We start from the raw sequence: 26,460 nt of genomic DNA on the forward strand, positions 1-26,460 counted from the left end.
GCATTGTTGCAATGGGCGAGATCTTGCTCACTCCTTGCTGTCGCGTTCACTCTTTGGCGTATACCGTATTTATTGACCGTACCAAATATTTTGTACTGTAATTACTCTGTCGCAACTATGTACGAAGGAAACTAAACTGTTTTCAAACGGATTGGTTCGAAGTTTACAGCCCTATACCGTGAGAAGATTTCAGTATAGTCCGATTGAAGTCATAATTCTCCCAACATCAGGAGTGTGAGGTAACTGTACTCGACAAGGATCGTAACATATAGAGCAATGGTATGTACTATTTCGTACCCACATCTTCTATACCCTGTTCCAGCTAACTGTGGAGCAAGGCCGCGCATATCGGCAGACAAGGGGGATAAATCGAGTCGGCAAAGCGAAGCAGTATACGCTGCTTCGAGGGCTGGTAACTGCAGTCGCTTTCCTCCTCCATGCAATCCCGTTCCCTCTCACGTCTTCATTTGTGGAGCCGTCTCGCTTCACTACTTGCGGAGGTTTTCGTTCGCCTACTCCAAAGATAGCCGGGATAGGGTGTAGTGGAACTACAGACCGGGGGAATTTGGACCTAGGCTATTCTAAGCTAAAGCCTAGGGGCCGCAAGACCAAGGAGGCCTCACAAAAGTGAGACGCTGAAGGAGCAGAAGTAACAAAGATCATCGATTAATAAAATAATACAGTAAAACCTCGTTAATCCGGAACTCGATAAGCCAGACTTCGCTTAATCCGGACAGGCAAAAGGGGAAAGAAAAGCAGAATGCAAGGTTTTAAATGCTACTAGAAGTCAACAAGAGAACTTCTCAAAGAAAAGGCAGTCAACCACTGATGAAATTCTGTTTCCCGCAGACTTTGTACTGTACTGTATAGTGTATTTAGGCTTATGCCCTTGAAATACACCATAATAAACGTGTTTTGTTGCTATAAACGGAGTTTTAATGCAGTTTCTACTGTTCTTTTAGGTTATTTCAGTTAATCCGGACTTTCATTAAACCGGTCAACTTATCCCCCATTAATCCGGATTAACGAGTTTTTTACAAATGCAAAATAACATGTCAAGTCTTCACTTGCTTAAAGGATGGTAGCAGGAGGGAGATTCTAGCGTTGAAATAACTTCTTACATCATAACCCTATTTACAATACCGTATTTTAACAGGAGTCTGTATGGCACACTGCAATCGAAGCTGAGTGAGGTCACGCAAGAGTGCTCGAATATAAACAATTGAGGGGTCTAGTGAGAGAGGGAGCTATGCCACAAATCTTGAAAATTTTATTTTTTGCTATTTTCAGTTTTCTCCTACCATCTGTCATCTATCATGTGAACTACAACCATGTGGCATAGCTCCCGCTTGTTCTGCAGCAGAGTTTCTGAGTTCTTGAATACGTCCTCATCAGCATTTTGAGTGAGAGAAGGAGCTATGCCACTTACTGATGGTGTCTGCAATAGGAGTGGCAGAGGTTGTGTTGCAGTAACCTGTGCTAGATTTAATATCAGTCCTGAACTTAAAAGATCTCATGGCAATAATGCCTTATATTCCTCCAGTTTTTCATGGTGTTTACCAAAAACTAAAATCCACAGAAACAATGGACAGTGAAGATCCTCCAGAAGACATATGAAGTTGTCTTTATGTAGATCATATGTAACCCTGTGAACATGATTTATACTCAGGCAAAAGTATTTAAGCCTTGTTCAAAGTATTTGATGTGCTAGATTGATTTTTTCACATGGGCATACTACAACAATATACCATACATGTTCAAAATAAATGGTATTTATATAGAAATTCATATTTTTCCTTTTGAATAATTTACCTAACAATATGTTCAGCAAAAAAAATACCCTTTGTTATACAAATTATGACTCAACGCAATGCTTTAGAAAACTCAGTTTATTTCCATTTCTTGTCAAAGTGGCATAGCTCCCTCTCTCACTAGACCCCTCAATTGTTCCTTAAAGAACAATTGAAAGTCAAGTGGAGGGATATTGACGGTTGAAATCAACATCTTTCTTTCTCGGCCATTGTGGCTATCGTAATGCAGTGTCAATTTTTCTTTTGGTCTCTGCTGCCATGAAAGCCAGAAGGATACAGTTTTAGGGGAGTGTTCTCTTGTTAAATGTAGGTGTATCTAACTTAAATGAATAATTTCTAATCTAGTGTGTCTATATTTTAAAGTTTACAATTGTTATTAAAACAGAGCATGCGATTAGTGGAAGTGAAGTACCATAATAACTAAACTATTATTATTGACAATAATATCGGCATGGCCAAAAACAAAGGATACCTTAGGGGCTTAAATTTTGTAACTGACTATAGGCGAGCGTGTACTTACGACACCAGCTCCATGATCAGAGTTCTAGGCCAGGTCCCGTCTATTACCAAGTGCAGGTCAATCTGTGGCGGCGAGTCCCAAGTCTCGCTTCTCGCGTGGAAGTTCTTCTTCACTGCTGCAAATACACAAAATATTTCCAAACAATCAGGGTAGAGTTGTGCTTGCATTCACTACATACTACAAACACATATTGTCGCTGAATAATCTACGAGTATATAAGTAAAAGCACCCTTGCACGTCGTAGTATACTAGGGTGACTAGAAAAAAATCAATATGCTGACCAAGGCAGAAATTTATTTTATTATAAAAAATATAAACTAAACGTAACGTTTCAACCTTCTAAAGTCGTTTTCACGTTCAGAAGACACAATGGGCTCTTATGGGCAATGCTTTTCTTATGGGAAATACGAGCGCGCTGTTGTGAAATTTCTGGATTTACAAATTTAGCTTAAGTAAAATCGGTACCTGCAGTTTTGCAGGAAATTTTGTAGAGAATACGATGGTGAACACAAAAAACTGGTAACTTGCGTACATAATTTTAGATAAATTAAAAACGCAAATTTTCTGTGAAAACACAATTTTTACATTGTTTTCATTCCTAACGTTGAAACATGCCGTAAAATTGAAGCATTCATTATTAAAAAAATTGACACTGTTTTTTAATTGTTACAGGTGACGGTGGTACTCAGAATTTATCAATACTTTAAAGCATATTTGCATTAAAAAATATTCAAATAAAGTATGTGGAGATTTTTTATATTCGTGCAGTAGAAAATGTCGTCGCTGGCCATTTTTTGTTCTGTAATTCCAAGTAAAAACTTCCAGCGACAAAGTTGTGGAGAAAATAATGAAATTATTTTTTATAACCACTCAAAGGTTCCCAGAAATATTGCTTCCATGCATTTGGAGTTTCTTTTTAACCCGAACCACGCTCGAAGTAAGGAGACGTTGTCTGGCCATCTTGAGCTGGCTCACCGCAGCATTCCGGATAATCACAACTAAGTTTTCGAGTTGTTATTTTATTTCCATTCAGTAAAAATATGAACTTCATGCAGTTTGTTATAATAGAATTGAAATTACTTAAATTTAATAATTGACAATTATTTCCAATGCTGCTGTTGTGAGCAACATTAGTGCTGTCGCAAATACACGTTGTTTTTGTTTACATTACTGTCGACATTAATACTGAAATGAAGATCACCTTTCAGTTTCCAACGTACACATAAATTCATAGACACCATATTAACCTTTGAAAGGCTTTTCAACACGTGACAAAATATGGGGCTTCAAGATAGAAATATGACATGCCTTGCTTGAGTCATTCACGTCTTATCAGTTCACGTGGGCCATAACTCATTTGTTTGTTTGGGTTGCAACTTGAATCTAACCCATGTGCCAGGTTCCCCTTACTTGAGTGAGAGATCTGCTTTGGTCTGTTTAGACTTTTTTCCTCTCTCGAAAAAGTGTTTTCAGTTGTGTGAGCGCTCAGTGATTTTTACTTTTTTAAGTGATTTCTGAAGTGTCATATTCGTGCATTACACTCGCGTGTGTAGTGATCGCAATGGATCATAGTAAAAAGGATAACTGTAACGTTCACAGTATAATATTAATATTGACATATAATTATCATTATATATACAAAATACGTAACACCTTCATTGTGAAGGAAGGTCATCATTTCCCGGCGACATGAGCTAGCGCTGTATTGGCAACACTGTGCGGTTTCTCCATAAGCGCCGTTGTGTCTTCTGAACGTGAAAACGACTTTAGCAAGGTCTTCTTCAGACTCTGCACCAAGTACAAATGTAACAAGGTACAAGAACAGGACGAAATATATAAACAAAAATACTCCCCCCCCCCAGACTATTATAAAGTAGTTCTGGAACAATCTAGCAGGTGGCTTTCCATTGCCAACTGTACTTTCACCTGAAAGAGAATGTAGTTGGACTCTTTATCTCACGCTCTATTTCCTTCATTCTTCTTCCTTCTTCTCTCCTCTTTCTCTCTTGTCCTTTCCACTCTTTCTAACACCTTCCTCATTCTTTGTTTATCATCAGTCCCCCCATTCGAGTTCATTGTTTCTTCTTCACCTTTCTTCTCTATTTCCTTGGCCTCTTTCCATTTTCTCACTTGTGAGACCCCTGGCGTCCTAGGGTCCATCCACCCCTCCACGGAGTCTTCCCTTCTGATAGGGATGTGACGAAGCTGAAAATATACCGATGCCGATGCACTCACCGATAATTTTTGGAACCGATACCGATGCCGATATTTAACCGATTCCGATACATAAGATTATTAAACAGAAATGGGATGTTATTTTCAGCATGTCAAAAATAAATTTGCTATGTACATTTCGATTGCATATCATATGTATATATATATATATATTCTCAAGAGATGCGAATGTACATTTGCATCTACAAAATGTTATGTGAACCTTTAAGAAGAACATGGATTCTCAAGAGATTAAACATTAGTACACAAGCAGTTCTTTGAAATGCAAAATGAATTCCTGTTCTGCCAGATTCAACTTCAGAAACACGAGATTTGGAAGCACTTCAGGAAGTAACCGACTTCTTCTCTTATCTCAAATCTGTTCAGCAACACTGAATACTGATGCAGCAGGTGTGCCCAAGTATTTTCTCAGGACTTGCTTCAGGTTTGAATATTCATTTTTGAATTTCCAATACAACAGCAGATCCTGGTTCAGCAATGTACTGTTTTATTTCCGATTTATAGTTAGGTTGATCCTCTGAATGAGTTTGCAATGATTTTATTACAAAAACTCTACAGTAATGACGAATCATAACCAAATTTTCAATAAATCTTACAAAACTAGAATATAAAACTTATTAGAAGGTAAAACTCTAGTATAATCTGTACCGGTTTAAATATCGGATTTTTGCCGATTCCGATACCGATGCCGATGTGTCAATTTCGGCCGATTGTCATACATCTGTAATCGGCTTCGGCACATTCCTACCTTCTGATATATTTCCCTTTCCACCCCCCCTTGTCGTTCCTCCTTTTGCTTGTCTATTTAATTTACAGATAAACCTTCATCTCTCTCTCCCTCTCATTATTTTGTTTTCTTACTTTCTTACCATAAAACATCCATACATTGTGAAATAACATTAACCAATATTTAGAATATATTTGTCTCTTGCCGCAACAGTAGTAATCATCTCATAAGTGCATGAATCATGCAAATCCCCAGAATTGAGCTATTTTCAATTTTCAAAGCACCCCTGCATATACTTTTAGTAATCACTCGTTACCTTACCTTGCATATCATATCATGAACAGACTGCATGCAATATTTGCTTCTAAGCAATCAATATACGTAAGTTTCACAGTAAAAGGAAGGTCGCGAGCGAAGCGATTGCGAAACTTTTTAGATCTACAAGTATCTCCTTGCAAACTAACAGTACTATTAATTTAAAATGTACTAACAGTTTAACAGAGATAAACAATTCGTCTGGATGTTTTGCAGGACATTTCGCAGGACGCTGTTGAAAAAATAGGACATATTTGTTTTTTTGGAGTAGCATTGCAAACCGCAGGATATGATCCTAAAAGAGAACTATCCTGCGAAAATCAGGTTACTGGTCATCTTAAAGCAGTGGATCCAAAAGTATGTCTGGTTTACAGGGGCGCCGCGAATTGTTCCAATATTTTCACTGAAATGACACTTACTTGTTAGTCTACGCGTGGTTCTAGATATCATTGTTCCAAATATGGGCTTATTTAGAACTTTTTACACATAAAATGTTCCTGAATTTGAAATGTGCCAACCTAACCACACTAACTGAGCGCTAGAAGCTTTAGATAGGCCTACATTCTGACTTGGGCGCCGCAGAAAAATCTTGAAATGCTAAAGGCGCCGAGAAACGAAAACGTTTGGGAACCCCTGCCCTATAGTAGACAGTGGAGGCTTCATTCATTCATTGTTTTTTGCCCAGTGCCAGGTCTTTCCTTGGTATCGGTAAGAGTATCGGTGGGAATCGCTAAGAGTATCGGTGGGAATCGGTAAAGGTTTCGGTGGGAATCGGTAAGAGTATCGGTGGGAATCGCTAAGAGTATCGGTGGGAATCGGTAAGGGTATCGGTGGGAATCGGTAAATGTATTGTCGGGAATAGGTAAGGGTATCTGTGGGAATCGGTAAGGGTATCGGTGGGAATCGGTAAGGGTATCGGTGGGAATCGGTAAGGGTATCGGTGGGAATCGGTAAGAGTATCGGTGAGAATCGGTAAGGGTATCGGTGGGAATCGCTAAGAGTATCGGTGGGAATCGGTAAGAGTATCTGTGGGAATCGGTAAGAATATCGGTGCGAATCGGTAAGGGTCGGTGAGAATCGGTAAGGGTATCGGTGGGAATCGTAAAATCTATTGTTGGGAATAGGTAAGGGTATCTGTGGGAATCGGTAAGGGTATCGGTGGGAATCAGTAAGGGTATCGGTGGGAATCGTCAAGAGTATCGTTGCAAATCGGTAAGGGTATCTGTGGGAATCGGTAAGAGTATCGGTGGGAATCGGAAGGGTATCAGTGGGAATCGGTAAGGGTATCGGTGGGAATCGGTAAGAGTATCGGTGGGAATCGGAAGGGTATCAGTGGGAATTGTTAAGAGTATTGGTGGGAATCGGTAAGAGTATCGGTGGGAATCGGTAAGAGTATCGGTGCGAATCGATAAGAGTATCAGTGGGAATTGTTAAGAGTATTGGTGCGAATCGGTAGGAGTATCGGTGGGAATCGGTAAGGGTATCGGTGGGAAAAGGTAAGAGTATCGATGGGAATCGATAAGAGTATCGTTGGGAATCGGTAAGAGTATCGGTGCGATTCGGTAAGCGTATCGGTGGGAATCGGTAAGAGTATCAGTGGGAATTGTTAAGAGTATTGGTGCGAATCGGTAAGAGTATCGGTGGGAATCGGTAAGAGTATCGGTGCGAATCGATAAGAGTATCAGTGGGAATTGTTAAGAGTATTGGTGCGAATCGGTAAGAGTATCGGTGGGAATCGGTAAGAGTACCGGGTGTTGGTATGGGTATCCGTTCAAAGTGGTATCCTAAAGAAGCACCACATGAACATTATTTCGGTATCTTCTTAAGTTTCTACAGGCCTTACCTGTAATATTTGCAAAAGTTTCTACAGCTCTTGCGGATAGATTGAATATGGCGTCTTCTTCTATAACAGGAGCGCTTGTGAATTCTCTGTAAAGTAGGAGGGAAAATGCAGTTGTCTGAAATGAAAGAGAAAACATATATTTCGTACATAGTGCAAAGGCAGTAGCATATGAACCCACTCATAGTTAACCACTTCTTTAAAAAAAAAATCTGAAATCGTAGATAGAAGCACAGCATAAGCCAATAAGTATTTGTCTGTCATGATCGAAGCTATTTCGGTTATTTTCCGTGTCTCTGTACTTGTTGGGATAATCGCGATGAGATAAATGGCAAATTGATAAGAGAGATAAACCGTGGGAAAAAGCTTTACTCAAAGTTTGAAAATTGAAATAGTTTCCAGCAGTAAATCTGTTTCATCTCGATTTTGAAAACGTACTCTCGTTCAAGGACAAGTATCGTCTTGATCGCTTTCACCTGTGAGTCTGGTGCGTGACACATCCAGCTTCTACTAAACGCTAAAACTAATTGCTAATACCTTGAAACCTTCTCCTAACCTAAACATACATGCATTATTAGACATAAGCGGAATTGTAGGTTAGGCATTATTATCTTAGGAGGGCCAGGTTTAGAGCTTTTAGTAATTAGTTTTAGTGGAAGTTGGATGTGCATCGTACCACACCCGTTAACGTGTAGCCTCGTTCTCGTGTCTTCTTTTGCAAATCCGTCTTGGTCTTAGTACAATTTCTAACTAACTAACTGTCTAGCCTTCTTAAACCCTAAGGTTTACGGCTGCACCAACACAAGCCTTCTTAAACCCTAAGGTTTATGGCTGCACCAACACAAGCCTTCATAAACCCTAAGGTTTATGGTTGCACCAACACAAGCCTTCTTAAACCCTAAGGTTTATGGCTGCACCAACACAAGCCTTCATAAACCCTAAGGTTTATGGCTGCACCAACACAAGCCTTCTTAAACCCTAAGGTTTATGGTTGCACCAACACAAGCCTTCATAAACCCTAAGGTTTATGGTTGCACCAACACAAGCCTTCTTAAACCCTAAGGTTTATGGCTGCACCAACACAAGCCTTCTTAAACCCTAAGGTTTATGGTTGCACCAACACAAGCCTTCTTAAACCCTAAGGTTTATGGCTGCACCAACACAAGCCTTCTTAAATCCAAAGCTTTATGGATGCAGCAACACAAGCCTTCTTAAACCCTAAGGATTATGGATACAGCAACACAAGCCTACTTAAACCCTAAGGTTTATGGATGCAGCAACACAAGTCTTCTTAAACCCTAAGGTTTATGGATGCAGCAACACAAGCCTACTTAAACCCTAAGGTTTGGATGCAGCAACACAAGCCTACTTAAACCCTAAGGATTATGGATGCAGCAACACAAGCCTACTTAAACCCTAAGGTTTATGGATGCAGCAACGCAAGCCTTCTTAAACCCTAAGGTTTATGACTGCAACAACACAACCCTTCCATCTGTCCTTAACCCGGGTAGGATCAATCTATTTTTTCCATTTTACCTATTTCCTTTAGGTCCATCTCAACCTTATTATCATCCATCTTCGTCTTGACCTTCCTACAGTTCTCTTACCATCAGGTTTTTCAACAAGAATCCTGTAAACTCTTCTTTCCTCTCCCATTCGTGCCACATGGCCTACCCACTTAAGTCTCCTTGATTTAATTATTCTAGTAATAATACAATCCGTATGGGTAGGATTATTTGATGAAAGCTACTCACCTCTTGGAGAAGGCGATTCTTGTCTAAGAATTTCTGGAATTTTTCGTATCTTCTGCTGGCTTTGTACGTCCTTTCGAAGTTCGGTTGCCCTTCGGGATAGTATATGTCGAGCCACACTCCTCTTTCCGAGTAATACATGTCTAGAAGCTGCGAGAGTCGTAGCTCTCCGTTCTTCTCCCTCCAGCCTCCAATCTGATTGGCTATCAGGAGACCTGCAGGAAGATTATTTTTTAGTTATGATGATGGCAAAGACACAGAACTTAAAGTATTTGTTCCGTTTTCAAGTTAATAATCCATTGTTTCTTAAGGGTCATTTCATGAACTTTGACATATCAGAAATTAATAATTTTTCGTACAATTGTAGTACCAATAAAGTTGACGAAAACTACCAAATATCAGATTTTTTGGGCTCTCGGTTACTCATTTATTGGCTTTTAAAAGAGGACAAATCCCAAAATTTGATAACATTTTGAAATCTTTAAACAGCTGTAGATTCAAAACTATTTGACCTAAATAGCTCAAATTGGTGTCATTCTCTTCTGCTTTTAATAAGTTATATTCTAAAATCCTATTCTAAAATGTAAACACAAATATGCATTTCACAATTTGGCTACCTGATATTAAAAATGATAAATAATTTTATGTATTTTCATGTTATTTAAATAATTGTAATCCAACAACTTATAGTTATGGGTTTTACCATGGAAGTAAAAAAAAAATAGCAAATTTCGCACGCATTACAATCCACGAGAAATCATAGGAACCTATTGCCGTTGCATTATGAAATTTTGCACACAAACAGTTAATTGATGCCTTTAAAATATAAATTGAAAAAAAATTGAAAGGATTGTTTTTGAGATTTTCAAAGATAATTGAGTTTTTAAAAAATTAAAAAATTAAAAAAGTAGAGTCATGTTGTATTTCAAATTAAATCTCATTAAAAGCAGAAGAGAATGACACCAATTTGCGCACTCTAGGTCAAATAGGTCTCGATCTATAGCTCCGCTAACATGACAAAATCTGCTATCCAGGAGCTTGGTTGGATAGTTATTCCACATCCTCCTTACTCCCCCGATCTTGCGCCCTCGTATTGCTACCTTTTCAGCTCTCAATCCATCAATCTTCAAGGAAGCTCCTTTGGTGACGAAATGCTATTCAAACTTGGCTTGATGACGCTTTTAACTCCCGAATCAGCTGATTTATTCATGCGTTGAATTGAAAAACTGCCCCGGCGTTGGAATACAGTCATAGTCAATGCAGGCCCGTAGCTAGAATTAATCTGCAGGGGGGACTCATGGGTTATCAGGGGGGCTTTGTAAACCAAGTCCATTTTTCAAACATTAACAGTATTAAATTAAGGTAAATTATGTTTAAATTATATTTATAAATATCATATACTACACAAATACTACATTTTTCTACATCCTTCACGTTGTCTACTGCCATGAGACCCAAAGTAGGTCTCAAGTATCGTCATTCATGAAGCCGTGATATCCACTCGTGTGTCTCACCTCAGCAATTGCTTCAGGCCGCGATACCCCTATGTGGGTTACACTTGTCATTTCCTAACATGATCAAAGATATTGTTTTGGCTCCAGAATGTTACGCTATACTCGTAACCTAGATGGCAACAGGCGATTACAACAATGGCGTACAAATGGCCGTAACATTGTAGTAATAAACCTAGTGCTCTGTGATTATTTATGATGACTTTATTTTGTTGATTTTCAATACAACAATCGATGCGTTTTTTAATGCATCATTGTTTGACATTTGTTGTATTTCAGGCAAGAATTAAACAAAGAAGGAGAAAAGTAAAGGAAGAAGAAGAAATTAAGATTATATTCAGTGTGATTGAACGTGTAGATTGCATTTCGTGCAATATTTTATGGAAGAAGCACTTCTGTTGTTGTATGTTCTGTTGACGATGTATGAACAAGAAACAGAAAATATGCGTCCAACACTGGACGAGCTTGATAGTTCAAGTGATTGAAGTTCGTTATTTGAAGAAGCAAAGTCATTTACAAAAAAAAAATAGTGAGACACAGAAATGGGTCTCATGGTTCTCTGATCAAAATTCATTCTCTTCTTCAGGCCACGATACCCAAAACTGGGTCTCAAATTTAAATTGAATTTTCAACGGTTTTTTGGATTGTTTTGAAATTTCTTGTGCTTCACAGATCTAATGATACCAACTCATTTTTTTACTTGACCCCACGATGTGGCCTTGGCAGTCAACGTGTTAAAACATCTCTTGAAGTGTTAATTGACTGATACTGGAATCATCCCTTTTACACTCCATACTACTTTAGAAGATACAGATATTTATATCACACCCAAAAAATGCACACTATTCGATCACAGTGCCTACAGTGTATTCCCCGGCAGAGGCAATGAAACTCCCCTTCCTTCCCAAAACTTGGGAGCTGTTGACCTTTGACGCAGATGCGGAGGGAATTTGCATGATGACATCAAAGTCACAGATTTCTGTCTAAACGGGAGGTTGCAACAGGGACACACAGTGAAGGTACAGATACAGAAGCTCCCCTATGAAAGAACTTTCTGAAGTCTAGAGAATATTCTAAATACTTGCAGCTACTTCTGCTCATAAACAAAATGAGCGAATAATAGATGCTGTTCATATTCTGTCGATTTATCCTTAAAGTTGTGAGCTGTCTACATTTTCACTCTTCAATGCAAACAAATTATGCAAAATAGTTTACCTAATGTCAAGGGGGGCTGACAGCAGTTCCAGGGGGGGGGGGGGCTGAGCCTCCGCTGGTCCCTGCCTGGCTACGGGCCTGAGTCAATTGTGGAAAATTGATTACTGATTAATTTATGTCTTTTGTTCGTCTCAAATTAGTATCAATTAAAAATACTTTTGCCACGGTGAAAAAAACCGCTACGAGCTTATGCATCAACCCAATATTTACATATTCACAAACAGAAATATTGACTCTAGTGACACATTAAAATGTATAAAGTAACAATTATGCATTTTTTGTGCACACAAGGATACTTTTATCATCTGCTGTTGTTCCGTTTGATGCACTAAAAATGCATTAATTGAGAAGATCAAACACTACAATTTCAGGCATTCCAAAATTACACGCTTAACTGTGTCAAGTGATGTATGAAAAATACATGAACCGAGATTTGATGCATTATAAGTTCTGGATGATAAAGTAACCCGACCTGAATTTTATCTTAGTGAAGGGAATTATTCCAGTATTGCGTTACGGGCAAAACTAGGATATGTGCTGATGTGGCCATGCTGTAAATATCAATCAACCAATCAAAAACGAGTCGGCAACAGCATCCACTTGTCTCAGCACGGAGTGGCGGGAAACCGGTAGAATTATGCCTCTTACACAGGACTGGCAAGAAGGTAATTTACTCGTTACGTTTGTTACGTAAGTTACGCGTAATTTACTACCGGCCTCGGTGGTGGAGTGGTTACCACATCGCACTAAGACACCAGGGGTCCTGGGTTCGAATCTCGAACTGGGCATGGATGTTTGTGACTGTCCATTCATCAATTTCATCATAGGACTCCCCTTTGGCTTAGCATCGTTGCCTTGTAATCAAGGGGTCCCGGGTTCGATTCCCGGTGGAGGTACATAGTGGTTCGGATCCCATTTTAAACTGTAGGTCCAGTCCCGATTAGCCTTACTGTGCATAAAGTGGACTTAAAAACAAAAAATAATCAATTTCATCATTTCATCACTCATCCCCATCTTCCCAAATTAGCCAAAAGTGGCACAAAAAGCGAACTAAAATAAAGCAAATCAATTAATCAATCAAGCGTAATTTACTTCACGTAGAAAACCAGTTTTTACGATGTAAAAAACTAATTTTCTTTCGCAAATTAGTAATATAGAAACTACTTTAATAATATTACATTTTAAACTTTAATTTTCTCACATATTTTAGCACAAAATCATTATTTTCTGAATATTGTTCACACAGCCACCTCACGCCCTCACCCTCACTAACGGATATTTTAAAATAGAAATGTTTTTTCACATATTTTTTAAGAAGTGAGAAACTGTTCATATATACAACTTGTACGTCATTCACTAGTACTTATTTATAACACAACATAACGATTAACTAGAATTTATTTGGATTGGATTTAGTAACACCTTCAAATTCCCTGGAAAAAGTGCTAAAATTTCTTGTTCATGGAACAATTAGAAATGAACGTCTACTAGTATAATAATATAATGAACAGAACATTCAACCACTTATTTTTTGTTTGTAAAATTCCTATGTAAGAACACACAAATTCGGAAGGAAAGTTTTTTAAAAGTCTTTTTTGTTTTCTGCCACTGCCAACTACCATACATGACAATAACCATCGCAAAAAACATGTTTCCTTTTCATTTTTAAGTTTGATTCTAGTTTTGTTACGTAATTTACGTTTTATACGTATTGTACGCGTTTTTATGCGTAATTTACGTGTCATGTAGAAAACCTTTCTTTACGCGTACGAGGGCCACTATTTATATTTTGAGCCTTGGCAACACTGATTGAAGTTAGGCGCGATTTGACGTTTGCACGGAATCGTCTGGCATTATTGACCATAACATACTTCAAATGTTTTGTCAATAGCTTCATTTGTCTTGTTTATGTTGCCTTGGAGATTGCGTGACATCAATAAAATGGAATTAACTCGTGAACATTTTCGTGCGATGATTTTTTACGATTTTCGACGTGGATTATCAAGACAAGAGTGCATCGATCAACTTACTTCCACATTTGACGATGAAGCCCCATTCTTTGCCACTGTGAAACGCTGGTATAACGAATTTAATCGTGGCCGCCATTCGTTCACTGACGAGATTCGCGAAGGTCGTCCAAAATCAGTTGTTGTTCAAGAAAACATTGATGCTGTGCAAAACCTAATACTGCAAGATCATCATGTGACATACTGTGAAATTGAGGCAACCATAGGCATTAGTTCCACCAGCATATATAAAATATTACATGATCATTTAGCTGTGAGAAAGGTATGTTCTCGTTGGATCCCACACAATTTGAAAAAAACTCAAAAAGACGCTCGCGTCAATTGGTGCAAACAAATGCTCAATAAATACAATCGTGGTGCTTCGAAAGACGTATATAAGATTGTAACAGGTGACGAATCATGGATATATGCATATGAGCAGGAACGTAAACAGCAGTCGACTGTATGGGTGTTTCAAGATGAACCCAATCCAACAAAAGTTGTTCGCGCTCGAAGCACATCGAAACAAATGGTCGCCTGTTTTTTCGGGAAAACTGGTCATGTGGCAACTGTGCCTTTAGAGGAACGTAGAACGGTCAACTCTGAATGGTACACAACAATTTGTTTGCCAGAGGTCTTCGGTCAAATACGGAAAACAAACAAACGCCGTCGGATCATTCTTCATCAAGACAATGCCAGCTGTCACACATCTCGTCTAACAACCGACTTTATGAACAGTCAAAAAATCGAATTGATGGGTCATCCGCCGTACAGTCCTGATTTGGCACCCAATGACTTCTTCTTGTTCCCGAATGTCAAGAATAAATTGCGCGCACAACGATTTTCGTCGGCGGAAGACGCCGTCGATGCGTTCAAAAACCATATTATGGAGGTGTCTCAAGAAGATTGGAAAAACTGCTTTGACAAATGGTTCGAACGAATGCAAAAGTGTATTGACCATGAAGGAGAATACTTCGAAAAACAATAAAGCAGTTTTCAATGCCAAATTCCTGTTTTTTTCATTGTTAGGCTCAAAATATAAATAGTGACTCTCGTAATTGCACAATTGTTCTTACCACTACAGTCCATAATTTTACTTTATTCTAGTTTTGCTCACCGTCAATTCCTCCAAGAAATTCAGCCTTTGTCATCTCGTGTCTTGCATCTGGAATGAGGAAGTACCATTGGGGGTATGACGTGTCGTTCCAATGCCCGTCTCTTGCAATGAAAAGGTTATATTTAGTTCTCACTGCTTGCAGCAAAGCTACCTCGGCCAAGTCTCCTGAAATACAGGAACATTGTTTCTTAAGTACATAAGTTTGTCACTTGCGTTTTTAAGACAATTTAGAAAGTAGTTATGACAAGAAGCCAAGATTAAGTCAAGTAAGAGTCATATGTATACTTACTTACTTACTCCCTACCCTTCTCAAACCCGAAGGTTTATGTCTCCAGCAACACAAGCCTTCCATCTGTCCCTATCCTGGGTAAGATCAATCCAATGTTTTCTATCCTTACCGTTTTCCTTTAGGTTCATCTCAACGTTATCCGTCCATCTTTATCTTGGCCTTTCTACAGGTCTCTTACCATCAGGTTTCCCAACAAGAATCCTGTAAACTCCTCTTTCCTCTCCCATTTGTGCCACATGGCCTGAACATCTAAGTCTTCTTGATTTAATCATTCTAATAATATCTGGACACGATGCAGTTCTAAATTATGTAATCTTCTCCACTCACCTGTCTCCTCATCTCTTTTAGGTAGAGATATTATTTTAAGGATTTTATTTTCAAATACTCTTAATGTGTGTTCCCCTTTCAATGTAAGGGACCAAGCTTCACATCCATATAATACAGTACAGGCAAAATTACTGTTTTGTATATTTTAACTTTAGTTTCTTAGATATTATACGAGAAGATAAAAGTTTATGAAAGGAAAAATAACACGCATTTCCTGCATTAAGTCTGCTTTTCATTTCCTCTTTAATATCATTTTCATGTGTTAGCATTACTCCTAAATACTTGAATTTGGAAACTGATTATATAACAAGTATATATAAAAATTATATACTTATAACAAGACTTTATAGTCATGAGTAGGGCTAGGATCTTTATGACCTGACTATAATATGAAAAATATGTCCTCATAACTGGACTGTTTCAGACATCAATATCTTAATGCTGAGATATTTTCACATACGTACTATTTTTTGTCCACTTTATGGGCTCCGAGTTTCAATGCACAATGAATACTTTCTGTACATTTTCAAATAAAAATGTAAAAGATTTTGCTGCAGTCCAAAAAAAAAAAAACCTGGAGTGAACATTGGAGTAAGAACAAATACACTTCTGAAATTACTGTACATTTCTTGAAAAAGCGAAAATATGCTGAATATGACTGAAAATACATCAAAATATGATCTATTACGCAAAAATGACCAAATATGCTAAAATATGCACTTTCTTCATAATATGAATTTTTGTATGTTTAGGGAACACATCATCCTTCCAAAAAAAATATGCTAAGTCATGAAAATCCTAGCACTAGTCATGAGAAATTCAGGGTTGCGTTGTTTTGGAATCGTTGGAAACAATTGTGAACGCTACCCCGTATTGGTAGACAACCTACATAACGGTAAAATGCCAAGAGATAATTGCACAACAGGATCGGTCTTCCCGACACCGTAGTGGCATAGGTTGCAACCTTGCAACTAAGAGTTTCCGGGTAGAGATATGTACAGTCAGCGGCAATAATAATGGGGCACATAAATCCTGAAATACTCGCTTCCCTGTAAGGTGTTATGTGTGTTGCCTATCTCTACGGCGATGTTGGAAGTTGCCATTGGAAATTTGCTACTAAGATCCACTTATAGCCGTAGGATATGTGCTCGTCTGTCCTCAGTGAAAAAGAGATTTGAGATTAATTGATATCAGTATGACGTGTGGGTCTTCCTTAAAAAAAAAGTCGGCAAGGTGTCTGACTGCCACGCGAGAGACCCGGGTTTCGTTCCTGGGGTGGGTGATCTAACGACAGAATTTTTCCGGCCTTGTCCCCGCATGAAGCGGCCCTGTAGCTCACCCAGCCTCAATTAAATGCGTACCTGGGGCACACCCTGATGGATAAATGCGACCGGAGTGTGGTGATGATCACATCACCTCCAACAGTGTTGGTTGATTGATTGATTTGCTTTACTTTACTTCGCTTCTTGGGCCACTTTTGGCTAATTTGCAAAGATGGGGATAAGTGATGACATGGTGAAATTGATGAATAGACACTCGCAAACATCCATGCCCATGCCGGGATTCGAACCCGGGACCCCTGAGATTGACAGAATGCGTGGGTCGCTACGCCCACATCCCCATTATGGCTCATGGGAAACTTTACCTTTGCCATACGAATAAATGTTTCATGATTACATCGCAGATACATTTTATTCGTTTATTTATTTTTAGTTGTAAAATGTGAACACCTTCACATAGGATTGCGATTTTTTACACACACTCAGCACTGACAACGAGAAAAAATGAAGACGCAGAGTCGCAGGAAAAGGCTGAGGGAAGGCAGTTGCACGCTACTGGTAATGACACATCAGTAACACTTGAAACAAAATGACGCTCACCATATATTCGCATTTATCTATATGTTGTTGAGAGTTTCTATGTAGACTCACCTCGTAGAAAACATGACAGTGGAAATACAGTGTCCACATAAAACCTCCCTGATTTCAAATTATAATTTAAGGGTTTGCGGCATCGGCTAAACCAACTCACAATGGTGATTTTTTTTTGTTTTATTTTAGGTGCGCTCCTTTCGTAACCCTCGAAATGTCTAGCCGATAATAGATCTCGACCCATGTTCGCACTAGAATGTCAGGGGTGATGGAGTTGATACCAAGTTGTCATGCCAAGCCTTAATTCTCGTTACGTCTTGTGGCCCCTGTTCAAACGCACGTCTGAAATGACTTTGGACTGAATTGGCGATTTAATTTCGTCATACCATACCACACTGCGTTGTCTCTCGTTCTGTCGTCATCGTTGCTAGTTACTCAGCACCTTTACATGATGCCGCAAACCGCAAGGCGCTATGTCGAATAGTTTTCTCAAAATTATAATTTGAAATCAGGGAAGTTTCATGTGGACACTCTGTAGCTATGTTGAACTTTGAAACATTTCAGGATTTCTTGCTTACCTGAAATTGTGGCTGCCCAGGATGCGTCAACTTTTCTGGAACCTCCCGACACTCGTTCTCCGATGATTTGGTCCACTGTCACCTGCTGAGGTTGAAGTCCGGCTGCAATACCGGCCAGCAGCGTACCGAGGGCGACTGTCCCCCACCTCGTGTACACAACGCCATCTTCTACGGGGCAACTCTCCGCTCGCACTCGCCCACTGAAATGCATTTACAAAAAAGGCCATTATTTCGAGATAATTAGGGACACCATCAAGCCCCCCCCCCCCCAAGTTTGCACTCGTAATAGGCCCACGGATTCGTAGATTTAGCCGCTAGGTGGCAGTATAACGCAATTACTATTAGTCTGAACAAGTCGCATAGTAAAGTATTGAGAAGTTTGGTTTAAGTATATTTAAAGAATGAAAGAGAACATATGTACCATGACTTGGAGAAGTTCATCACATTTATTGTTTCGTACGTGGTACGACAAGTTCAAGGAGACTAGCTACCTGTACGATGTAAAACGGTAAACCTTGTACGAGATACATTTGCCAGTAGCCCTTAGATTGATGCCTGCTGCGTCACCATGAGTGCACATACGTGTATATCGAGTACCTGTAAGGTACGTAACAAACTTGGAGAGATGTGTCATGTACTGATATGCATCTTTTTGATGTACGTGCTATAGTTCTTGTACTATAAACGTTAGAAAACCCCGGAGATAATTATGAATCACCCTATATACATCTAGAAAAAGTTCTACATACCAATGTGTCATACACTTTGATATTTTATGTAACTATAATACTCATGTATACAGAAGATTTTCACCTTGCTGATAAACAATAAACAAGATATCTAAATTCATATCACTACGCTAACATAATTGTGAAATATCACTTTGCTGCAAACAAATTTTGGCTATCTACTTACTTTAAATAGTAACATTAATCTTGTGAGCAAGTTTAATAATTTTAAGTTGTAAAGTGACATATATTTGTAACATGCGAAATGTTCCTCCAAACCGAAACCAGAAAATTTGCTTTTAAAATACTAAATTATGACGGTGCTAGTTTCAGTTAATTTATATATGTCAAAAGTTCATAGAGTTGTATTTTAATTGTTTCCCTTCCTCATATAAAGGAAGAAATCTCCACCATGTTCGTTCTGGTGTTGGAATGGACTCTTTTTGTAAGGACGGACAAATCTTTTCCAGCACACCCTGTGTAACATTTACTTACGTTTCCCACATGTTTGTAATAGGAAACCCGGCTGTTCCGTACGATTCTGCTTCTTCTTTCGTCATAGACACGTACTTGCAGCTTGGTATGTCCTCCTTCCTCAGACCTACCCACTCTTCTATCGAAGCGGACAGCATGAAGTGCAGTATACACTTGAAAGAAAAATGACGTCATTGTACAGGGTGTTTCAATAAAAACATAACTGAAAGCATCCAAAACACACCATGTTCAGTTACCAATTTATTGAAACACCCTGTACACACCTACAGGCGTGTGTGAATGAAGCTTCATTCCTAATAGGGGCATGTGGCGGAGTGGTTAGCACATCGCGCTACGACGCCAGGCGTCCGGGTTCGAATCTCGGCCTGGGCATGGATGTTGTGATGTCCATTCATCAAGTTTATCATGTCATTACTCATCCCCATCTCCGCAAATTCCAAAAGGGGCACAACGCACGCATACATACACGCAAACGGGTGCAAACTGACGATTAAGCCCTGCAAAGTGTCTTTTCATTGGTTATGCGTGGTCAGTGCTTCGCATCCCATCGCCGCTGTTTTCTGGTTTTCGGAACCCCTCAAGTTGGCTTTTAAGTATCTACCTAATTATCCTCACAGTGCTTGGTAAATACCGATAATTATTGAGCTCTCGCCGGGAAACGAACCCGAAACCACTTTCACCAAAGGCGACAGCAATGAGTTTTTTTATGCTTTGTTTTTAGCCCACTTTATGCACAGATAGGCTAATCGGGCCTGGACCTACAGTTTCAAGTGGAAACCGAACCAATATTGCCTCCACCGGGTATCGAACACGGGACCCCTTGATTACAAGACGATGACGTTACCATTGCGTCATCGGGGAAGCCAAAGGCGACAGCATACGCAACAGTTCCATCACACACTCATGCAGAGGTATAACAAGAGGAGAGCTACAGAAATAAGTGTGAGAAGAAATGAAAACAGCCAGGAGAAGAAAGCAGAAAGAGAGGTAAACAGAAAAGAGAGAAATATGTAGAAATAAAGAATGAGTGAGCGGGGAAGAGGATGAAAGAAATAGAACTGACAGAAGAATAGGAAGGAAGAGAGGGAAAGAGAAAATAAAAAAATGTGTAGAAAAATAGAGAGAGAAAAGAAGAAAAAAATAGAAATGAAAGGAAAAGGAAGAAACAGAAAGAAGAAAGAAAATATTTGGAGAGAGCAAAGAGGGAGAAAGTGGAAGTAAGAAATAGAAATGAAAGGAAAGAGGAAGAAATAGAAATAAAATGAAATATGTAGAAATAAGTAAATAGAGAGGAAGAAAGAGGAAAAGGGAAGTAAGTAAATTAGGAAAGGAAAGAAATGTGTAGAAAAATAGAGAGAGAAAGGAAGAAATAAATAGAAATTAAAAGAAGAGGAAGAAATAGAAAGAAAATATTTGAAGAGAACACAGAGAGAGAAAGTGGAAGTAAGAATCGAAATGAAAGGAAAGAGGAAGAAATAGAAAGAAATATGTAGATATAAGGAAATACAGAGGAAGAAAGAGGAAAAGGAAGAATGTAAATTAGGTAAGGAAAGAATTGTGTAGAAAAATAGAGAGAGAAAAGAAGAAATAAATAGATATGAAAGGAAAAGGAAGAAATAGAAAGACGAAAGAAAATATTTTGAGAGAACAGAGAGGGAGAAAGTGGAAGTAAGAAATAGAAATGAAAGGAAGGGGGAAGAAATAGAAAAAGAAAGAAATATGTAGAAATAAGGAAAGAGAGAGGAAGAAAGAGGAAAAGAGAAGAAAGTAAATTAGGAAAGTAAAGATATGTGTAGAAATAAGTAAAAAGAAAATGAGAAATACAAATGAGAAGTAAATATGAAGAAATAGAAAAAGAAAGAATAATGATAAATAAAGAAACTGAGTTACAATTACTCATTGTAAAAACTAACACAGTTACAGTAACTGGTATTTGTAACTTGCAGTTACTTTCTTCTAGAATTCCTGCGAATAAATTAAATACAATCAGTGATCATTAACTGTAATAAAATAAATATATGAAGGCTTACGTGTGTTAGATTTATGATTCTGGAACATTAGTCTTCACATATTCATAATATCACTGCAATTAAAAAATGATGTATTAAGGAGTCTTCTTTGCTTGAATGATCTTAATTCGAAATTTAGCAACAAAACATAATTTCCTCACGCGATCTTCCGACAATTCTTTCACCTTAGCATCCAGAGAAGGCAGTTGGAGAGCCGAGAAATTTAGAGCTTCCTCCACGTTACAAATTTTGAAGTTAACAATTGAATCGGCCACACGAACGACATTGTAAACAACAAACCAAGACATTAAACTGGAGCAAAATTGTTTTTGGCTTCTAGAATGTAGTAGGTACATGTTTTATGAACATGTGTAAGAGTTTTCTGCACCGTGGAACTTCCTGTTTGAGGAGAAACGTGAAAGAGAAAGCCACGTGAGTAATTGTTTTGCTGTTTCTGTGGCATTTGGTCGTTCGCGTGACCGCTTCAATTTAAGAGTCGTAAAGTAACTGTTCATAATATTACTTCTATTGCAAAAAAGAATGCAACTACAGTAAAACCTCGTTAAGCCAGACTGCTTAATCCGGACAGCCAAAAGAAAAAAAATAAGAAAAAAGGTTTTAAATGTGGCTAGAAGTCAATAAGAAGCTTCTCAAAGAAAAGGCAGTCAACCACTGATGAAATTCTGTTTCCCGCAGACTTTGTACTGTACTGGATAGTGTATTTGGGCCTATGCTCTTTAAATACGCCATAATGAACGTGTTTTGTTGCTATAAACGGAGTCTTAATGCACTTTCTACTGTTCTTTTAGGTTATTTCAGTTAATCCGGACTTTCATTAAACCGGTCAACTTATCCCCCCCATTAGTCCGGATTAACGAGGTTTTACAGTACTTGCTTTTGAAAGTTACAGTGAGAATACCTAAAATAGTAACTTTTACTTGTACGTACGTTACAAGTAACCAGTTACTCTCAAACACCGATTTTAATCTTTAGATTCTTTGAAATTAGACAGTGTGAAGAGAACTGATCATTTCATTACCTGTTCTTCCGTTGTGAGCAGTTCCGCCGGGAACTGTTCCTCACGTCCTGGTATGAGCTTCTCCATAAGAATCCTGAATTTATCGTACTGAAATCCTGCCACTTCGTACGGTATAACTGTTTCAGTCTCCTGGATATTCTTGTCCCTCACTATCCCATCCAGGCGGAATCTAAGGCAAAGAGTCAATGGTGTAATTACATTGTGCATCAGAGGCTATAGGGGCTCATCCCCTATCAGCAGCCGCCATACTAAAGCAAAAAAGTGAGGGTTCAAGCCTTGGAGATGAATTTCTCAGTATATTACAACTTATTATACAAGATGTTCTATCCTACTAAGGAAGCAAACTTAATCACCAATTTAAATTAGATATTTGTAGGATTTCGGGGGTTTCATCCCCCTGAGCCCTCCACGTGGCTACGTACCTGTCTCTACAATGGCGAAATAACGGTTTTGACATTTAAATACAGTAAGAAAATGACCGTGACTGTTTTTTAAGTGTTAACGACTGTTGCATATTTCCATCTTATTAATGCAATTTTAATTCTTCTTCTTTATAATATATTTATTGTGCACACAACTGCAATTCATAACCATTCCATATTTAGGCATGCTAAAATATTAAAATCTGAACTTGAAAGTTGTTTATATCTGTTGCTTTTTAACAGTCCAACAATATTCAAAGTGAAGCTTTATAATTAAAAGATTAAGTTACAAATGTAACGAATACAATTACACATTAAAATTGACATTTTATTTATATTTCATTCAGCAAGTTATAACTGTGGTCATTGCTGTTGAAACGTGAGAAAAGCCGCCCCCCGTGGTGGAGTGGTTAGCACATCGCGCTACGACACTAGGGATTCCGGGTTCGAATCCCGGCCTGGGCATGGATGTTTGTGAGTGTCCATTCATCAATTTCATCATATTATCGCCATATTCGCAAATTTGCCAAAAGTGGCACAAAAAGCGAAGTAAAATAAAGCAAATCAATAAGCAATAAAACGTGTAAAATAATATTAAAAGAATTGTCGTGACTCGAAACTTGTAACTTCCAAGTGGTCGTTAATATCGATGTAGCAGGTGACACGTATAAGCGCGTGAGGTACACCTCTACCCAAATCCTTTATATATTTTCAAGGTATGAAATACATCATGAATTAAGCAGCCCATGTATTCTGAACATCATTTCTTTGTCTTTCTTCTAAGATCAGCTGCAATTTTCTGCTGCACTCTGTAAATGGTGTAATATTATAAAGGTAACGTCAGTCGCATGCCTGGTAGACAGTTGTTCCCGACGCACATAAATCCATAACAACCGAAGCAGTGCCGTGTTCACTTTCGGTCACGTGGTCACTTTTATGTTCACTTGCGTCACTACTGATCACGACTCCAATGGTCTTCAGGGTTGTGTGCCTTGATGAGTGTCAACAACCTCAGTTGCAAAATAAAAGCTGCAGGGATAACATCGCTCTCCCGCTACAACGTTGCCAAGCATACGTCTGTTTATGTCTGTTGTTTCTATTAGCTTGTTTGTACAGCGTTTGGGTATTTGTGTACTAATTTTCCGTGCTTTGTGTACTATTGTACAACTTTTATTCAGTAACTGCGCTGATCAAACTCTCCGTCTCTCCTCTTTTATACTAGGTTTGGCAACATGCGGTGTATCAGACGCTCATTTGTTACAACACCATTAAGCCTTGTTTCATGATATGAAAAAACTCCATATGCTGACCAAGGCAGTGATTTATTTTATTATAAAACATAAACTAAGCGTAACGTTTCAACCTTCTAGCAAGGTCTTCTTCAGACTCTGTACCAAGTACAAATGTAACGAGGTACAAGAACAGGACGATATATGTACACAAACATTACTCCCCTCCAGACTATTAGAAAGTTGTTCTGGAACATTCTAGCAGGTGGCTTTCCCTTGTCAACTGTACTTTCACCTAAAAGGCTAAACATATTTACTTCCATCTAGAATGTGGTTGGACTCTTTATCTCACGCTCTTTTTCCTTCATTCTTCTTCCTTCTCCTCTCCTCTTTCTCTCTTGTCCTTTCCCCTCTTTCTAACACTTTCTTCCATTCTTTGTTTATCTTGAGTCCCCCATTCCAGTTCATTGTGTCTTCTTCACCTTTCTTCTCTATTTCCTTGGCCTCCTTCCATTTTCTCACTAGTATTCTCTTCTCCCTTCCTATCTGCTTAGCCTCATCCCACTCTATGTCATGTCCTGTTTCTCTCGTGTGTTTAAATATCGCATTTCTCTTTCTCGTAAGTCGTACATCATCCCTATGTTGTTTCAACCTGTCTTTCAGCCTCTTTTTCGTTTCTCCTATGTACACACTCTGACATTCTTTACATTTCACTTCGTAGATAATCCCTTCCTCTTCCTCTTCTGTTTTCCTTTTTCTTGTTTGCATTCCTCGCTATTCTTAAGATGCTTAAGCTTCTTGCATTTGTTTCATCCCGCCAGAAACTTTCGGTGCCTTGTGACACGAAAATGCCCGATGTCAGTCGAAGAAAATTCAACTGATCGCTGATTCGTTGTTTCCCAGCCGCCAGCTGGAAGTGCGAGCAGTATAGCATATGAGTCTGCTTTTTGATCTGTCTTTCTCGCTTTGATATTTCTCTTGTTATGTATTTATTACCCAAAGCATGCGATTGACGTAACTTTATAATATTACGTGGCTAAGAAGTGCAAGAGAACAAACAACACATCTGAGCTTAGAACAAAGATAACGAATGAACGTTCAGCTACACACAAGAAAACATGCGAAGTATGGTTGACAGTGTTGCAACGGTATGAATATCGTTGGGCGACACCTGAACCCCCACTTCCCTAACTATACCACGTTTGGAGCATCCTGCCACGTTTCCCGCTCTTGCCGATCGTTGGCATTTCTATCAGAAACCACGCGGCGTTGCCCCGTCGACAGAGTGAACCGGGGGAAGCCGAGGTCAAGTTGCGCATAAGATACGTGGGAATGCAAGAATTCAACATCCCACTAATCAGCACGACGCTTACAAACCAAGCTTCTTGCAGACACAAAGAAAATACATCCGAGTTAGACTCCAATGTGGCAACAGCGCTTACGTAAGCGCTTCTCTGCTGGCTTCCATTCGCTCCTCGCTGCCCAGCAGCAGTGTTGCCACAATATGAGGGCACAATTTCCCTTTCCAAGGGGTAAAATTTCCCTTTTTGGACCAATTTTTCCCTTCACTTAAGCAAATCATACAATATTAATAATAATAAGTATTAGTAGTAGTAGTAGCAGTAGCTGTAATTATTATTATTATTAGTGGTGGTGGAAGCAGTAGTAGTAGCATTCCCGTTAGTCCATGTCAGTGTGAATAAAAAATGTTAAATTTTTCACATACATGTCAGTTTCATTCTTTCCTGACCAGATGTCGCAGGTTTGGATCCTGGTCAGGAATCTATATAATCGTTAATCCTCATCGTCACTATTATCCGAAGGTGCAGAAAAGCGATGTACTTAACAGAAATATAAATTTATACAGGCTATATTCAAGGGACCAGGAAAAAGAACAGGAAAAATGAAAATGTGGATATGAAACTAGAACTTAACATAAACTGTAATAAAGTTGTCAGATGTCTTAAAATGTCCCTGAAATTGTAGTATTTTTAATCGAAATTCCCTTTTCCCTTTCGGCTAAAATTTTCGTCCGAATTTCCCTTTTGTCTAAAATTTCGGTCCGAATTTCCCTTCATGTGGCAACACTGCCCAGCAGACGACCTTTTCCTCGTTTAACATTGGTACAGAAACTGTCGAGCGATCTCTAGCGCGGGAAACGTTACAGGTTGTAACAAACGTGGTTACAGTCCAGCTAGGAAAGACAAAACTAGCTGGAAAGGTCTATTCCAAACGCGAGAGGGGGAGCAGGTAGAAGCACCAGCCAAACTACGCTGTGATATTTCGTTTCCATAGATTTGCTTGTTCTTATTTTCATTCTGAACCCTTCCATAATGTGAAACATATCTCTGCTTATTTCATTGATGTTTCCACAGCAAACGGTTCTCACGGAACCCTTGCCTTCCCAAAATGCCATTGCTGCCAC

General features: G+C 38.8%; 1 protein-coding gene across 2 annotated transcripts in view; it reads right to left on the bottom strand.

The window, feature by feature from the left end:
• LOC145981785 (uncharacterized) overlaps positions 1–26,460 on the bottom strand; it is a 60,618-nt gene that overhangs the window by 19,000 nt on the left and 15,158 nt on the right. Inside the window, exons 4-10 of one of the 2 annotated variants that reach the window (XM_083115203.1) lie at positions 22,385–22,553; positions 19,337–19,488; positions 18,114–18,313; positions 15,049–15,213; positions 9,203–9,414; positions 7,452–7,566; positions 2,332–2,443 (exon numbers count right to left, since the gene is read on the bottom strand). In XM_083115203.1, the coding sequence (XP_082971329.1) occupies positions 2,332–2,443; positions 7,452–7,566; positions 9,203–9,414; positions 15,049–15,213; positions 18,114–18,313; positions 19,337–19,488; positions 22,385–22,553 (1,125 nt within the window). Of the gene's footprint in view, positions 1–2,331; positions 2,447–7,451; positions 7,567–9,202; positions 9,415–15,048; positions 15,214–18,113; positions 18,314–19,336; positions 19,489–22,384; positions 22,554–26,460 lie in introns of both variants that reach the window. The other variant, XM_083115202.1, reaches the window with a different exon arrangement.

The sequence above is a fragment of the Lepisma saccharinum genome, chromosome 30 (assembly GCF_977018435.1).
Source record: "Lepisma saccharinum chromosome 30, izLepSacc3.1, whole genome shotgun sequence".
Classification (NCBI taxonomy): domain Eukaryota; kingdom Metazoa; phylum Arthropoda; class Insecta; order Zygentoma; family Lepismatidae; genus Lepisma; species Lepisma saccharinum.